The sequence below is a fragment of the Mizuhopecten yessoensis genome, unplaced genomic scaffold (assembly GCF_002113885.1).
Source record: "Mizuhopecten yessoensis strain PY_sf001 unplaced genomic scaffold, ASM211388v2 scaffold8745, whole genome shotgun sequence".
Lineage (NCBI taxonomy): Eukaryota > Metazoa > Mollusca > Bivalvia > Pectinida > Pectinidae > Mizuhopecten > Mizuhopecten yessoensis.
This window is the reverse complement of record NW_018407700.1, coordinates 342,920-362,185: the sequence shown is the minus strand read 5'-3', so window position 1 is coordinate 362,185 and position 19,266 is coordinate 342,920. Positions and strand designations below refer to the sequence as shown.

Sequence of the window (19,266 nt, the reverse complement as noted above, 5' to 3'; positions counted from 1 at the left end):
AAATCTACAATTACCCACAACTGACGGTGTAAATTATTGACAGTGACAGCTAAGGAGTAAGTGACATGCTATTTACTGTATCAATATACCAGGGTAAAGATTGTGTCAGACTTGTTCTTTGTAATCTAATGGAGAAATATTTTATTTTTTCATTCTGTGAAGAGATTCAGAAAAAGGTTAAATGGCAATTTTACTGGGCTGACTGGTGCATTTTCATTGATCAACGTTGTAGCATTGCTGATAACTCTCTGAATACCACTTCTCCCACAACCACCATAGCTAGGTTTTCTCACTCCGAATCATTGAATTAACCTGTTGGTAAACATTTCTGATTACTCACTAGCAGGTAACAATTTTCAAATTGTAAAAGACACTCGAAAACACTGTCTTTATACAATGACTATAACTTGAGTTAAATAAACATGATGACCTGTCGCAGCACTCCTTCAAAGAGTAGGGATCCCCGGAACCCCTATAATACTTACTATCTGCTGGGATGTTGATATAATGTGTATTTTATGTAACTCCAGTGATGAACATACAACTTACATTATGCAACATAAGTGATAAATGTACAATGTACACTTAATGTAACACTGTTGATGAACGTAAAAATTACTTTGCAACACCAGTGATGAACATGAAACTTACATTGTATGTTACACAAGTGATGAATGTAAAATTACATGTAAACAAGGCATTAATTTGCAATGTATAATTGATGGTAACAATTAGTGATGAACATACATTGTACATATGCATAACACAGAGATGAACGTATAATTTACATTGTTTATAACAATAGGGATCAGTTTACATTGTATGTAACACAAGGAGACCATTTGTGTGTTTAAATGCAATTCAATTCAGCAATTTGATAAATGGATCTTTTACTACAACAATGTGATATGAAGATTTTTTTTACTTTTTCATGGTAAACAAAATGATTTACGTAAGATCAGAAAGTGTTAGGTAGTTTTGTTTGGTAGCAGTGTATTCTAAGGCTCAAGTATATGTGCCAGCATGGTGTGTAATGCCAGAAACTTATCATTATGTGATAATTGAAGTACAGGAAAATTATAGATTCAGTTACTGAGAGATAGAAAATTTACTGTGGTTTTGGCAGAATGATTAATGTACATGTCTGAAGTGAGAACACATAGAGATTTATTGACTGTTTTAATCATTTCAATTTCTACACATTTTCAAGAAAAAATCTAAAATTTTAAACTGTTTTCTCCTTGGAGAAGAATCGTGAATCTCTTTGAAGTGCTTTAGCATGTTAAAGGACTGAGTTATTACATTCAGGGATGTAACATCTATGAATTTAAAAAAGGAAATATAGCAGACTTGAATCCTCCAGACATTTATTGAATAGTTATACCCAATCAATAAACAGGAATTTAGTTGGCATAACATTGGGGTCAATGTAAATTAAAAAAAAAAAAAGAGTAGTTAACTGTACATTTTTTAAGCTCACATGAAAAAAACAGTGGCACCACAATCACTCAATACAGTGTCGAGGCAACCTATCAGCACTTTTATAGAAATGTTCATACTTTGGGTAAAACAAGGAGATTTAATTGTATAGATAGATTACACCATTAGTATATATGAATATTACACCATTGGTATATATACTGTATATATAGATTACACCATCAGTATGAATAGATAACACCAACAGTATATATAGATAATACACCATCAGTATATATAGATAATATACCATCAGTATATATAGATTACACCATCAGTATATATAGATTACACCATCAGTATATATAGATAATACACCATCAGTATATATAGATAATATACCATCAGTATATATAGATAATACACCATCAGTATATATAGATTATACACCATCAGTATATATAGATAATACACCATCAGTATATATAGATAATACACCATCAGTATATATAGATAATACACCATCAGTATATATAGATAATACACCATCAGTATATATAGATAATACACCATCAGTATATATAGATAATACACCATCAGTATATATAGATAATACACCATCAGTATATATAGATAATACACCATCAGTATATATAGATAATACACCATCAGTATATATAGATAATACACCATCAGTATATATAGATAATACACCATCAGTATATATAGATAATACACCATCAGTATATATAGATAATACACCATCAGTATATATAGATAATACACCATCAGTATATATAGATAATACACCATCAGTATATATAGATAATACACCATCAGTATATATAGATAATACACCATCAGTATATATAGATTACACCATCAGTATATATAGATAATACACCATCAGTATATATAGATTACACCATCAGTATATATAGATAATACACCATCAGTATATATAGATAATACACCATCAGTATATATAGATAATACACCATTACTGTATATAGGTTACACCATCAGTATATATAGAATACACCATCAGTATATATAGATAATACACCATCAGTATATATAGATAATACACCATTACTGTATATAGGTTACACCATCAGTATATATAGATTACACCATCAGTATATATAGATAATACACCATCAGTATATATAGATAATACACCATCAGTATATATAGATTACACCATTATAAAGAAAAAACAATATCAATGAGCAAATAGCCCTATGGGCTAGCTACCTATGTATACCCTTTACCAATCCTTTGGGTTACCCTGGTTTTACCAATCATGGTCTTTTGTTTAAGTAGATTGAAAATAAATTGTTTATGTTTAAAGTAATAAATAAGGACAAATTGTTTGCTGTTTAGCACAAACCTTTAAGTTTAGAGTTTATGAATCAAAGTGATACCGTCAGGCCTACGTATACATGTACATAGAGACCATTGCAGTCAGGATCAAGGTGTACATGTACATACCAAGCATGGCAGTCAGAACCAAGGTGTTCATGTACATACCAAACATTGCAATCAGGATCAAGGTGTACATGAACATACCAAACATTACAGTCAGGATCAAGGTGTACATGAACATACCAAACATTGCAGTCAGAATCAAGGCGTACATGTACATACCAAACATTGCAGTAAGGATCAAGGTGTACATGTACAGACCAAACATTGCAGTCAGGATCAAGGGGTACATGAACATACCAAACATTACAGTCAGGATCAAGGTGTACATGTACATACCAAACATTGCAGTCAGAATCAAGGTGTTCATGTACATACCAAACATTGCAGTCAGGATCAAGGTGTACATGAACATACCAAACATTGCAGTCAGGATCAAGGTGTACATGTACATACCAAACATTGCAGTCAGGATCAAGGTGTACATGTACATACCAAACATTGCAGTCAGAATCAAGGTGTACATGTACATACCAACCATTGCAGTCAGGATCAATGTGTACATGTACATACCAAACATTGCAGTCTGGATCAATGTGTACATGTACATACCAAACATTGCAGTCAGGATCAAGGTGTACATGTACATACCAAACATTGCAGTCAGAATCAAGGTGTACATGTACATACCAGAAATTGCAGTCAGGACCAAGGTGTACATGCTGAGACAGATTTATTACTGAAAGCTTGCTGTGTGATTACTCCAGTTTGAGCATATTTGTAGTAGTAGCTTCACACTGGAATGTAATTCTTACTAGACTTTTGATTAGGTTTATTATCTCTATGTCAAACTTTATATATCTTGAAGAAAAAAGTTTATAAATACTGTTCAATTGGGATTAAATTCCTGTCCAAAGTAGGTCTTTGTATCAAAAGTAGAAAGTCATCTGCAAGTATCAAACCTATAGAACCTTTCATAAGGGGAGTGGTTTAATGGGCGGAGTTTAGTGTTAAGGGGAGTGGTTTAATGGGCGGAGTTTAGTGTTAAGGGGAGTGGTTTAATAGGCGGAGTTTAGTGTTAAGGGGAGTGGTTTAATGGACGGAGTTTAGTGTTAAAGGGAGTGGTTTAATGGGCGGAGTTTAGTGTTAAGGGGAGTGGTTTAATGGGCGGAGTTTAGTGTTAAGGGGAGTGGTTTAATGGGCGGAGTTTAAGGGGTTTAGTATTTATATAATGAAAATACCTGGTACTACAAGTAACAAGATCTCAAGCTAACACAAATTCACAAGGTAAACAATGTATGTTCGTAATGAGTATATTTTACCATTAGATAGTATGGGTTTGCTGTAGTAGACCAGTTGATGGTTTATTAGACCATAGACAGGTGTAATGGTTCTATATGACAAGTCTTCCAGGGTGTCAGTACACATACATAATTCATGAGTAACGAGGGTGCCTTTTTTGCCTAACTTGTTAAATTAGCAATTACCGCAGACATTTGTGTAAACCAGAAATTGTCATTAGAGATCGACTGACAGAGTATTGGAAAGATACATGTATATTGTTAGTATGTCAGGGCTACAGGCACAAGGAAGGTGTGGAAACATATAACATTACATAGGACAAGTAGCCAGTGTTCTGTGGGACAAGTGACAACATTTAACATCCTGTGGGACCAGTAACCAGTAACAACATTCAACATCCTGTGGGACCAGTAACCAGTGATGACATTAAACATTTTGTGGAACCAGTAACCAGTGATGCAGTGACAACATTTAACATCCTGTGGGACCAGTAACCAGTAACAACATTCAACATCCTGTGGGACCAGTAACTAGTAACAACATTCAACATCCTGTGGAACCAGTAACCAGTGATGACATTAAACATCCTGTGGGACCAATAACCAGTGATGACATTAAACATCCTGTGGAACCAGTAACCAGTGATGCAGTGACAACATTTAACATCCTGTTGGACCAGTAACCAGTAACAACATTCAACGTCCTGTGGGACCAGTAACTAGTAACAACATTTAACATCCTGTGGAACCAGTAACCAGTGATGACATTAAACATCCTGTGGGACCAGTAACCAGTGATGACATTTAACATCCTGTGGGACCAGTAACCAGTGATGACATTTTATGACCTGGGACCAGTAACCAGTGATGACATTAAACATCCTGTGGGACCAGTAACAAATGATGACATTTAATGACCTGTGGGACCAGTAACCAGTGATAACATTTTATGTCCTGTGGGACCAGTAACCAGTAACAACATTCAACGTCCTGTGGGACCAGTAACTAGTGATGACATTTAACATCCTGTGGAACCAGTAACCAGTGATGACATCAAACATCCTGTGGGACCAGTAACAAATGATGACATTTAATGACCTGTGGGACCAGTAACCAGTGATGACATTTTATGTCCTGTGGGACCAGTAACCGAGTGAGTGATGACATTTAACATCCTGTGGAACCAGTAACTTAAGTGGTGATGTCTTAATAATATAAAAGACATGCGCAAGTAAACTCTTGAGACGGCATCGCAGACCCAGACAAAAATGTTTGTTGTTTTCAGTTTGTGCTACAATGTCAATGTCTTACAGGACAGCCAAGCAGACAGTAGTCCACATAAACATGTCCCACTGAAAATGTAGGTACCGTAAAGTATATCTTTGCCCCGGTGATCTTTATATCTACATGTACATTCATATGGATTTACCTGGAGAATTAAGAGAGCTCCAAACTTTTAAGACTTAGCCCATCACCCCAAATGTGAAATTAAAGATCTGGGGTTTTTTTTGTAAAAAAGGCTTGTTTCATATCAAATGTTTGAACTAATTAAATAAATTCAATATATGACATGGACACTTATGTTAGACCCTCTATATATAATGACATAAGAAATGTGTCAGCTGATTACTAATATAGAATATACTAATATAGAATATACTAATATAGAATACTTATATAGAATATACTAATATAGAATATACTAATATAGAATCAAGTTTTTTACTTTACTCAGTATTTACTCCAGCGTTTTTTGTGGTTGCAGTAAAGCCACCAACATGTAAAATGAACCTAGTGTATAGTGATCCCAGGCTGTGCAGTCACCTCATGACCCCACCCCACCCCAACCCCCAGGTAATTAATATCACTTTCACTGATGATTTGTAAAAAAAGACTATAGAGTTAGCAGTTAGGGAATGGCTGTTTAATTTTCAATAAAACAGTTTTGACTCACACATCCTATCATTGAATGGCTAAAAAAGTCTTCAGAAAATGAACAGTTACCTACATTAGACTTATAGTTCTCACTAATTTACTGGGACACACTTAAATGTTTGGAAAAGATGTGACAAAATTCATATTTTGTAAAAGATTTGACAAATTTAATAACTTTGGTTTGAAGAAATCTTAATTTGCTTGGTAAGCACATTAGTGTTTAGAGAATGCATTATGTAAACACATCCTGCTTTGGAGTCATCTTGAGTGATCCTATACCATTGTGATCCTATACTATTGTGATCCTATACTATTGTGATCCTATACCATTGTGATCCTATACCATTGTGATCCTATACCATTGTGATCCTTTAATATTGTGATCCTATACTATTGTGATCCTATACTATTGTGATCCTTTAATATTGTGATCCTATACCATTGTGATCCTATACCATTGTGATCCTACCATTGTGATCCTATACTATTGTGATCCTATATTATTGTGATCCTATACCATTGTGATCCTATACCATTGTGATCCTATACCATTGTGATCCTTTAATATTGTGATCCTATACTATTGTGATCCTATACTATTGTGATCCTTTAATATTGTGATCCTATACCATTGTGATCCTATACCATTGTGATCCTACCATTGTGATCCTATACTATTGTGATCCTATACCATTGTGATCCTATACTATTGTGATCCTATACCATTGTGATCCTATACTATTGTGATCCTATACCATTGTGATCCTATACCATTGTGATCCTATACCATTGTGATCCTATACCATTGTGATCCTATACTATTGTGATCCTATACTATTGTGATCCTATACTATTGTGATCCTATACCATTGTGATCCTATACCATTGTGATCCTACCATTGTGATCCTATACTATTGTGATCCTATACCATTGTGATCCTATACTATTGTGATCCTATACCATTGTGATCCTATATTATTGTGATCCTATACCATTGTGATCCTATACCATTGTGATCCTATACTATTGTGATCCTATATTATTGTGATCCTATACCATTGTGATCCTATATACTATTGCTGGCTCCCATTACCGTGAAACTCAGCAGGTACTGTTTTTAAAGCCTGCAAGATATTTACCATCAACATACAGCTGGTACATGACTCATACATGAGGACTACAGAAAACTACATAATACCTTTATTGTAAATTTCATGAAGTTAGAATGCTATATATAGTGTGACTTTGTTGCGCATTAGTTGCAGTGTAATATTGGCGTAGGTTTCACTGTACATTTCTGAAAGTTTCAGTGTATATGTCTGTATGAATAAAGGACTGCCTTACAAGATATTCACTTTCCAAATTACCCCCAATTTTCTTAAACATCTTCCTGTTACCAAGGAAAACAGCTTTATTTTATACATTTGCATCTAACTATTCATTCTGAAGACATTTTAATGGACTTGCACCATTTAAAAGTCTGATATTGACAGCGTGATTTGGTTTCCTAGCAACCAGTAAAGGCTTTAAGACATCATTACGTATACAAATGTTATCTTCATTTTAGGCCATATATTGCAAAAGACTTAAAATTGAATTTTGTCTTCATTATGGGATGTTATAGGATGTAGGTATACCTGTAGGAATGGCAATGTACAGTGGTATTGAACCACTTATATACTAGTTAGTATATGTCTAGCATATATCTTAACTCGTTTGAATTATTTTTGTACAGTATTTGGTATATCTATCTTCAGTATCAAGAACCCTTTAAGTGATGCAAAATACAAATGTATGTACCAGAATCATATTTGATGCGAAATGTATACTGATGTGAGATTTCTATTTAATGAACAGTTATGTACAAAGATAAAGTTTAAAAAATGTTGGAATACAAAAAAAAATGAATGGGGCATCATTTCTATGAAACAAAACTGAAAGTCAGTTTATAAAACATATACATGTAAGGGTATTAACTACAGTCAATTAACTCAGTTAATGACATGTAACCAAAGTCAGTTAATTACAGGTAACTAGTTAGTTAATAACATGTTACTTATAATAATCAGTTAAATACATGTAACTAGTCAATTAATTACATGTATAATTACATGTAGTTAATTAATAACATGTTACTTATAATAGTCAGTTAATTACATGTAACAAGTCAGTTAATTACATGTAACTGGTCAATTAATTACCTGTGACTTGATAGTCTAATAATTACATGCTAAAATAGATGATTCTGCTACATAGAGTATATATTTGGTAGTGTAAACCACAGGTATACTGGTCTATGGGGTACGTTATCTACATAGAGTATATATATGGTAGTGTAAACCACAGGTATATTGGCCTACATGGAGTTTATATATATGGATAGGGTAAACCAAAGGTATACCGGCCTATTGGGTTATCTACATAGCGTATATATATGGTAGGGTAAACCAAAGGTATACTGGCCTATTGGGTTATCTACATAGAGTATATAAATGGTAGTGTAAACCGCAGGTATACTGGCCTATTGGGTTATCTACATAGAGTATATAAATGGTAGTGTAAACCGCAGGTATACTGGCCTATTGGGTTATCTACATAGAGCATATATATGGTAGTGTAAGCCACAGGTATACTGGCATACATAGAATATATATATGGTAGTGCAAACCACAGGTATACTGGCATACATAGAATATATATATGGTAGTGTAAGCCACAGGTATACTGGCCTATGGGGTTATCTACATAGAGTATATAAATGGTAGTGTAAACCGCAGGTATACTGGCCTACATGGAGTATATATATATGGATAGTGGAAACCAAAGGTATACCGGCCTATTGGGTTATCTACATAGCGTATATATATGGTAGTGTAAACCACAGGTATACTGGCCTACATGGAGTTTATATATATGGATAGTGTAAACCAAAGGTATACTGGCCTATTGGGTTATCTACATAGAGTATATATATGGTAGTGTAAACCAAAGGTAAACTGGTCTATGGGGTTATCTACATATAGTATATATATGGTAGTGTATACCACAGGTATACTGGCCTATGGGGTTATCTACATAGAGCATATATATGGTAGTGTAAACCAAAGGTATACTGATCTATGGGGTTATCTACATAGAGTATATATATGGTAGTGTAAACCACAGGTATACTGGCCTATGGGGTTATCTTGAATTGATCCTGGAGCTTCCCAGGCAACTTAAATGGCATCGTCATCAGGCCGTCTCTGAATACTGTTATTATACAGACAGTTTCAATCAGTTTGACTACAAAACATTGTAGTACCAGAGGGGAGACAGGAGATGTCTCAGAATGATTGTAGAGTAGATCTATTTGACTCCTATATAGGGACCTCTAAAAGGAGGAGGAAATTGTAAAGGTCTGATAGGGGGACAGCTCAAAAGCAATTGTTGAAGAAAGGTTTGGGAGGAGTAGATCTGAAAGTAATTGTTGAAGAAATGTTTTGGTGGAGTAGATCTGAAAGTAATTGTTGAAGAAATGTTTGGGAGGTGTAGATCTGAAAGTAATTGTTGTAGAAATGTTTGGGCGGAGACTATTATTATAGAAATTAAGGTATAAGGCTTACAAGGAAATCTAGAAACAATTTTGGAGATATTAAGGCTTCTTTGAAACTAGGAAACAACTGAACAGCAGCTGGCATCTCCGGGTTTGATTTCACCCATGCTTCCTATTACCAACCTCCTGTTACTGGGGACGTCAGTATGACTGGGTCACTTCAAGTCATTTAAGTACATGCAAGTTCCTGGTTTAATTTCTGATTGATTACACAGCCTTACAAATTTTATCAGATTTAACAAATTAGAAATTTCTGATCTTTGTTAATGTGTGTAATTGGTGAAATTCTAGTGAATAGATATATGATCCCTCCATAGAAAACACTAATGAAGTTTGGCTACTGACAGTTTTTTCTATTTATAGACCTAAATGTTACCTCTCTTGAAAGATATACTTACCGTATCATGTGGTAGGAAATTGGATGAATCTGTCAGATAAAAAATAAATCTCATTTCCTAACCTGTGGAGATCCACCCCCACATTTCTTATCACAGCAACCATATCTTGTATCTGCCATCCACTTCCTGACATGAAGTTCAAAGGTCAAATGTCATCCTGACACAAATTTAGGTCAAAGGGCACAGGAGGTCAGAAAATGTTAATGAGAAGTGTGGGGATAATTTACATCAAAGCAGAAACTACACCCTGTGTATTTTTTAATGGCAGTCAGTTAGTTTTACAAATATAAATTATATCCCTTGTCAGAAATTTGAAATTTATTTCGTGATGAATCATGTCTTTTTGTATTTGACTGTCAGCACTTTGGAAGCTATATCTTTCTCAGAGTACATGGAACCTCTCAGGTCTATTGACCAAGGTTATAGCTATAAACAAGTCTGTAAATCACAGTTATATATACAGCAATTGTTTGACCTTAGTTTGACATTCTGAAGGAAAGATTGGATACAGAATATCATTACCAGTAATGAAAGTAGCTTTCTGACAAATATAAAGCATTGAACAGAAGTTGATATTGATATACTTTGGGGCGTTTGCTAAAGCATTCTCATCACATTTTTACCATGGGTGTTTAATGATAAAAGACTGTAGAATTTTGAAACTGTGTTCTAGTACATAGTAAATATGATTGCATACAAGAAAACTACTGTGTACTGTTACTATGGAAACTGGCTTGCATTACATTAATATTGCAATGTTACATGTAACAATAATAGGTGCTTGTATAATTATCTGACACAATGCTATAACGATTGTCTCCCCCTGGTTTTTAGCCATATTTTACCATTTGAATGACATAACATATTAAGATTAAATTGTTATTCCAGCATCACTGTAGTTCTGAAATTTCAAAAAGAAATCCTGTAAGTGAAATCAAATTCAAAAGATAAGTTCAAAAACAATTAAATACAGTTTCACACGGTTGACATAAATTCACTTACCATGCATGCTGTACATTGATTCCAAGGATTACTGAAGTTAAAGCAAAGATTACTTACAAATGTATCGACCCATATATGTCATGACAGGTACATATATACTAAGTCTTAAGGGGATACTTGTTCATGCAACTCATGGTTGTCGACGTCATACCATTAGTCTACGACTACTATTGACACAAAACAAAGACATTCTGTAGTTCTTGTAGAATTATTATCCATTTGGAAGAGATTTTCAATCGTATCACAATGAAATTGGCCATTTAAAACTCAGAACTACAAAAAACTTAAAAATCAAGATAAAAAAAAATACCGAAAAACACAGAAAATCAACAAAAAAACACCATGAAAACATAAAGTGCTGGCATATTGGTAAAGTTTTTATCTTCCTTCTGTTAGATGATTGGCAATTTTCTTACACCATTAAAACGACCCTAGAACAGTGACTCAGTGCGTTATTAAAAGGTCTGATACGGCCCAGAAACTATGTACAAGTGTTTGATGTTTAAATGTCTGTTTAATTGGTTGTGACAGGGAATAAAGAGCTCTTCAGAGAATTAAATTTTCAATTGTTTTAGTTAATTGTTGGCAACTAATTTAGACCATAAAACTTATAACTTTTCAGTAGAGTATGAGAAGGACTAACCACTTCAGATTTCACTTTGTAGAGAATATGCCAGACCTATAAGGACGTATATGGTTAGCACATTACTTGGGTGATCAATTTCACTCTAGAAACCTCCAATAAAACTGCTGTCTGTGATATGAAAAAACCTTTTATTGTAAATTGATTGTGACTTTGACGATTTTATCTAAACTTTCATGGTTTTAGATCATTTTCATTGGGCAATATTTTTACTAATAGCTATTCTCGAACAACAAATTGTCATTTATGTACATGTGTTAAATGTCGTTTATGTTCACATAATATTGAAATGTACCGAAACAATTTTTTACTGTACGTCACCATTTTTTCTTATCCTAATCTATGATAAAGTACACGTCACACCAAAGAACGTCTTCTACTTGACACTTTCCTTACTCTGGAATATTGACCAGAAGAGATAACAATTATTCATCAAGAGGAAATATTTTGACCAAACAAAACAGTAACAGGAAATGGGTATTGAACAAAATAATTCAATACAAACTGATTCAAATGATTATTTATCTTTGAATAGAAATAATTTGGAAGTATTATTAAATTTAAAAGAAATGAAAATTGTCATTCATATTATGCTATTTTAAAACAGCTGTATTTCCATGGAATATTCCTGAGTGCACTGTACTTATGACAGTTTATGGCTACTTTGAAGTAATTTTGTCTGAGAACAACATTACAATATACTTATCAAATTTAGCTTACCAACAACCCTGATTGAGGTAATAGTGTAAACTTTTGAAGTTGAAGTTATTCTAATTGAATATGACTAAAATCCAAGATGTTAGGAATGCTGCTCATTTCAAAAGTCGAAATCAAGGGTGAAGTTTAAGAAGGCTTTTTTCAAATAAGGCAGACTTGTAAAGTATGTACTACACAGTAAGGACACTAAGGCATTGAACTGCTTTCAGTTGACAATATGAATGCCAATTGGACAAAGGCGAATTCAATGGAGTGCCCTATAGCGCTTCAACTTGGATTTGGCTTTGTCCAGTTGGAAATCATATTGCCTGTGAATGGTAACTAAAATCAATACTTATATTCACAATTTTTTGAATCTGTTCATCTCACAATAAATCAATTGCAATTATTTTTATTCAGCATTTAGTTCAAATAATGCATGGATCGTGTATGCTTGTGCAAATAATTAAGAACAGCCATCACCCTGGGAGGGTCAGTGGTATCCAACGTAACAATTATGATGTCATAATAATGATGACGTCAACTATCGGTCCATGGCATTTATAGCTTATGAATGCTAACTGAATTTGGTAGGGTTATATAGCGGCAATGTCATACGATGGTAGATACTTGAAAAGAATCTTTGCTTTACAAACATTCCGAACTGTTTCCGATGGATGGTCAATAAACATATATGGTTCACTGGGATCTATAAATCATGGAGCTATCTTATAAAATACACATATATGGTTCACTGGGATCTATAAATCATGGAGCTATCTTATAAAATACACATATATGATGGACCTTCATCAAAGTGGTGTTGACATAAGACTGAAAAGTATATAGTCTTATAAGAGCGTTAGCTTATTAGTTGCTTTCATATCCCTTGATGTATTACAGGACCTAGTGGAAAAAGCACCGACTGGTTTCCAATGTGTTATAGGAAGCTACACAACTTTTTTTATTAATGCAAGAATTTCCACAAACAGAATGCAATCATTAATACATTTATTTGTATCAGCTAGAAATTAACCAATATATCACGTTTGAGATGTTTATCGTAATTTGTCTTTTCTGTTTTTTAGTGTCCAGTGCCAGCGTCCAGAACATATTTGTCAGTGGCTGTTCCCGGGAGACAATGGAGTTGGGATGTCCGTTGGGTCACAAGATAGCCATCAAAAGACTGTTTTATGGTGTCAAGTCTGACCGCAAATGTGCAGACAGGGGACGTAAGCATAAGAGTGACTGTTGTCGTCGGACATATGACGACTGTCTGATATTTAACGAGGATAAGTACAATGTGCTGAATATAATGTGTTCAGGCTACAGGAACTGTGAGGTTGACGTGAAGAAAATTAACACCCGAGGGGAGTGTGATAACCCAGAGTGGCGGCTAACAGACTACATGACCGTCATCTACGACTGTGTGGCAGGTAAGCTCTGCACACAACGTTGTCTCCGCTCCAATCCAGCTTACCTCACACGGAGGAAGTGGTTCTAAGTTTATTAGGGGGGACTTTGAGGAAGGAGTGGGGGAGGTCTAGTTACTCAAGCTCTGGGAATGAAAACCTCAGATTCACGAAAGGTGCAAATGAGCATTATTCTTGAAGTGCATGGATATCAGTAGACAGAATTTTGCATAAAATATTCGAATTGTTATCATGCTTGTCATAACCATAAATTATCAATGCCTCAGAATTTATGATAAGATGTCATAAATGTGTCTGTCATGGTTGTCAAGACTGAATGTGTTGTAGAACAAACTTGGAACTGTACATGTTTCTATATATATACAATAGAGATCCTGAACCCACTTTCTCTTGATTTTATATAATTTAAAAGATGTAACCACTTTTTTTTCACAGACACAGATGTTGCCAGGTTCTGTTCCAATGACCATAAGAGGGGTAAGGAGTTGTACTTGTCCAATATTGACTACCCCTCACCCATAGTGCCAGGGCCACACACCTGTCGCTGTGTGCTCAAGTCTGGTTATACCCAAGGTCTGTCCATCCATGCCATCGACATCATGATCACTCAGCCAGAGGACAGTACGCTCTGCCCCCAGCGCCTTAGTATCCAGGACACCTACGGCCAGATCAAGATCATCCGCTGTGGCCATGGGGGGCTGTATGGGTTCCGTACTATCTACAATCGAATGGTGACCAATGTCAGCCTCGAACTGGAGAGCAACGTGAATGACAGTCGTGGCTACGTTTGGCTACACCTCAAAAGTAAGATCTCTTAAAAGGTTTGAAAATTGACAATAAATTTGGCATTGAAGGTGTTTTCATCAGGTTTTAGAAGCTTGCAAGACTAAAATCATTAATTCTTAATTATTTTGATTTTTTACTCTCCACATAAAAATTATACTATCTTTGTAACTGAAATACTAAAAGCTTTTGATGTTGTCCTCTATAGAAAAATATATATCTATTAACAGAAGTTTAACTAGTGATAACTTGTTGTTATTTTAAGGCGAGAACACTGAAGACTTTGTGAATCTATACTGTGGAGAGGCTATCAGTTCCCTCACTGCTGGACCAGCCACAAACACCAGTGTGATCCAGAATCCAACAAGAGCGCCCCCTGTAGGGAACAATACTGTATATCCTAGCAAAGGGTGGTCAACTCCACGGCTCATACCTGATATGGGTAAGTATTCAGGTTTCATATACATCCCGTCCCTGATATCCAGGTGCTAGCGACTTGATTAATCATCTATGTAACATATACTTCCCTGCCTGCGAAGTACTCATCCTTGAGTCTTTCAGCGGACAAACATGCTTATGTTAATAACATTACTTTTCATTGTCATTCAAAACCTGCATCATTTGATCCTTTACATACTTGGTTGAACCTGAACCATTAGCTCCTTCCTTCAACAAATTCATCCTAAACAATAAGCTCCACCCTTCAAAATGTTCAACCTGAACCATTAGCTCCACCGGTCGACATGTTCAACCTGAACCATTAGCTCCACCGTTCGACATGTTCAACCTGAACCATTAGCTCCATCCTTCGACATGTTCAACCTGAACCTTTAGCTCCCCCTTTCAACATGTTCAACCTGAACCATTAGCTCCAACCTTCGACATGTTCAACTTGAACCATTAGCTCCACTCTTCGACATGTTCAAACTGAACCATTAGCTCCTTCCTTCGACATGTTCAACCTGAACCATTAGCTCCATCCTTCGACATGTTCAACCTGAACCATTAGCTCCACCTTTCAACATGTTCAACCTGAACCATTAGCTCCACCCTTTGACATGTTCAACCTGAACCATTAGCTCCACCCTTCGACATGTTAAACCTGAACCATTAGCTCCACCCTTCGACATGTTCAACCTGAACCATTAGCTCCACCCTTCGACATGTTTAACCTGAACCATTAGCTCCACCATTCGACATGTTTAACCTGAACCATTAGCTCCACCCTTCGACATGTTCAACCTGAACCATTAGCTCCACCCTTCGACATGTTCAACCTGAACCATTAGCTCCACCCTTCGACATGTTCAACCTGAACCATTAGCTCCACCCTTCGACATGTTCAACCTGAACCATTAGCTCCACCCTTCGACATGTTCAACCTGAACCATTAGCTCCACCCTTCGACATGTTCAACCTGAACCATTAGCTCCACCCTTCGACATGTTCAACCTGAACCATTAGCTCCACCCTTCGACATGTTTAACCTGAACCATTAGCTCCACCATTCGACATGTTTAACCTGAACCATTAGCTCCACCCTTCGACATGTTCAACCTGAACCATTAGCTCCACCCTTTGACATGTTCAACTTGAACCATTAGCTCCACTGTTCGACCTGTTCACCCTGAACCATTAGCTCCAACCTGCGTCATGTTCAACCTGAACCATTAGCTCCATTCTTCAGCATGTTCAACCTGAACCATTAGCTCCATACTTCACAGTGTTTAACCTGAATTATTGGCTTCATCATTCACAGTGTTGAATCTTAACCAATGGTGCTCCTCTTCACTTTGATGAACCTGAATTAGTAGCTCCATCCTTTAGTTCCTGTCTTGCTGGACTGGTTTATATTAGTTCTGTGTGCTCCATCCTTTAGTTCCTGTCTTGCTGGACTGGTTTATTTTAGTTCTGTGTGTACATTATAACTATATAGACTACAGAGAATGGTTAGCCTAGAGAACATAACTCTCCTTAATCTTATTTACACTTCAAAAACTGTTATGTTGGCCACATATGATTGTTTCCCATTGTCATCTAGTATTTAACTCATTCACCCCCTGAAGACACATTTGAACTCCTCTAATTCAAAGGGTGAAATAGTTCATTATGAAATTTCAGTGGTGAATGGGTTAATGTGTGTGGAAATAAAGTTATCTTCAAGGATTTTAAAAGTTGTTTAAAAGAAGTCCTTGAGTGTTCTTTGCTATATACCTGACCATACGTAATACTTATTAGATCATTGATCTATTTCATTATAACCCCTCAACGAAGTTAGGGGGGTATACTGGAATCACCCTGTCTGGATTTCTGTCTGTCTGTCCTCCGCAGTAACTTGTCCGGAAAACCACTCCTTAACTAACAGGTGGATTTCATTGAAACATTGCATGAATTATCGGTATCTTATGTAGTTGTGCACCGGCATTTTATTTTTAGATTTAAACACTTTTTAAGGGAGTTTCGGTCCATTATGCAAAATAACTTGTCCGGAAACCCCAGGTCGAAGTAACTAAATGATGTATAAACTACCAGCATCCGCGGGGTTATTAGTTATCCTCTGGATGACAGTTCTAGTTATGAACTGAAACTAACTCTTAAAGTCTTATGCTTCTCTATGTTATTAAAGGCTGTTTTATTGTGACCTCTGATGCCATGTATTATCAAGCACCTAGAGTACAAGGTTACCACAAGGTGTCCTTTTATAGTTGACCGCCATCCTCAGATCACAGTAAAATATAAACATTAGTTTAAATCGTATTGATGGTAGTCAGTTGTTTGACTGACCAGTAATGATGGTGATATAACTGACCACGTCACACCTTGTTAGGAGTGACTAAAAGTTGTGCAGTAAAGACAGTATAGTGGAGAGGAACTACATTGTTAGACGGCAACATTCGTATGTACTCTTCGACCTCACTTCAGCTCATCAAAAACATCCCTGTTTTGGCAGACAATTAATACACAGTGTAGATCAAGGAACGAGGTGTAAGTGTCTAGAAGGTTGATGCATGTTTTTATCATACCCTGCCAATAACTTGTAGGGTCCAACCAAACCAAATCACAGGATACAACTGTGGTAGTCTTATTTGTATATTTTTGTGTATGAATTACAGTCTATTTTGAGTAGATGATGTCACCAGTGTGGGAATTTTATTTATTGGATGTGTATTAGTTAAATTAGATAAATTTATGATTATCACTGTATATAAGCCAGGTTCGTTCCATCTTGTTCACAACGTGTAACTAATACATTGGACTTTCCTATCTTTTTCCTGCCATGCTACAAGTTGTGTTGTCCATATTCCTGTAACACTGTGTGTGTTTCTGCACTTTGTTTCCAGGCTTTGCCTGTTTATAAAAGAAACATTATAGTAATGTGATCGTGTGTAATTACCAATCACTACCTTAATTTAAATTGCTTTGAAATAATTACACATGCTCTTCAAGACAATGTCCAGATCTGACTAGCAGAAAGGTGTAGGTTGGTACGTAGTCTTCAAGACAAGCACATTGTAACGGCCTGTTTCTCTGCACATGCTCATTAGGTTTGACCAAAGTGAGTTGGTTCGATGGTTAGGCTCATTTTAGTTGATGATCAAACTGAGCGCCCTTGGTGTTCCTGTACTCAACTGTTGAGCTCTGTAGCTACTACTGGCTGATACCTGGTGTGTGAATGGATCCCCATGAGTCTATATCAGTGTATGGGAGACTGCCAAGGTACACACATGTGAGATGTAACAGACCTGTTTATGTACAGACCCTAAAACCTGTTCCAAAATCACAGCTATATAATGTCTCTGTGATACACCATCTGTAGACGGTGCAATTCTGTAAATACATGCATTATTGATGTTATGATATTTGTATGATGTTATTTCTGTCATCTATGAAAAAAATCATCTTCAGAGTAGTTTTTTCCTTAATACCAAAAAGAATTTGTGATCTGTTAAGCTTCAAATAACCCATGTCTATATATCTGTATATAACAGTTCAAATACAGTTCTGGACCAGATTCAATGTCTAACAGACACCATATATAATCCATTTCTGTATCAGGCTCCTATATATAACCCATTTCCATATCAGGCTCCATATATAACCCATTTCCATATCAGGCTCCATATATAACCCATTTCTATATCAGGCTCCTATATATAACCTATTTCTATATCAGGCGCCATATATAACCTATTTCTGTATCAGGCTCCATATATAACCCATTTCTGTATCAGGCGCCATATATAACCCATTTCTATATCAGGCTCCATATATAACCCATTTCTATATCAGGCTCCATATATAACCCATTTCTATATCAGGCGCCATATATAACCTATTTCTGTATCAGGCGCTATATATAACCCATTTCTGTATCAGGCGCCATATATAACCCATTTCTATATCAGGCTCCATATATAACCCATTTCTATATCAGACTCCATATATAACCCATTTCTATATCAGGCGCCATATATAACCTATTTCTGTATCAGACTCATATATAACCCATTTCTATATCAGGCTCCATATAATTATAACCTTTTTCTGTATCAGGCTCCATATCACCCATTTCTATATCAGACTCCATATATAACCCATTTCTGTATGAGGCTCCATATATAACCCATTTCT

At 35.7% G+C, this 19,266-nt stretch overlaps 1 protein-coding gene across 9 annotated transcripts in view; it reads left to right on the top strand.

Moving 5' to 3' along the window:
• LOC110456436 overlaps positions 1 to 19,266 on the top strand; it is a 126,254-nt gene that overhangs the window by 94,405 nt on the left and 12,583 nt on the right. For all 9 annotated transcript variants that reach the window (XR_002463584.1, XM_021507209.1, XM_021507202.1 and 6 more), the window contains 3 exons: positions 13,507 to 13,854; positions 14,287 to 14,655; positions 14,900 to 15,076. Coding sequence is in view for 8 of the 9 variants with exons in the window: in XM_021507202.1 (XP_021362877.1) it covers positions 13,507 to 13,854; positions 14,287 to 14,655; positions 14,900 to 15,076 (894 nt within the window). In the remaining variant the exon portion in view is untranslated. The remainder of the gene's footprint in view (positions 1 to 13,506; positions 13,855 to 14,286; positions 14,656 to 14,899; positions 15,077 to 19,266) is intronic.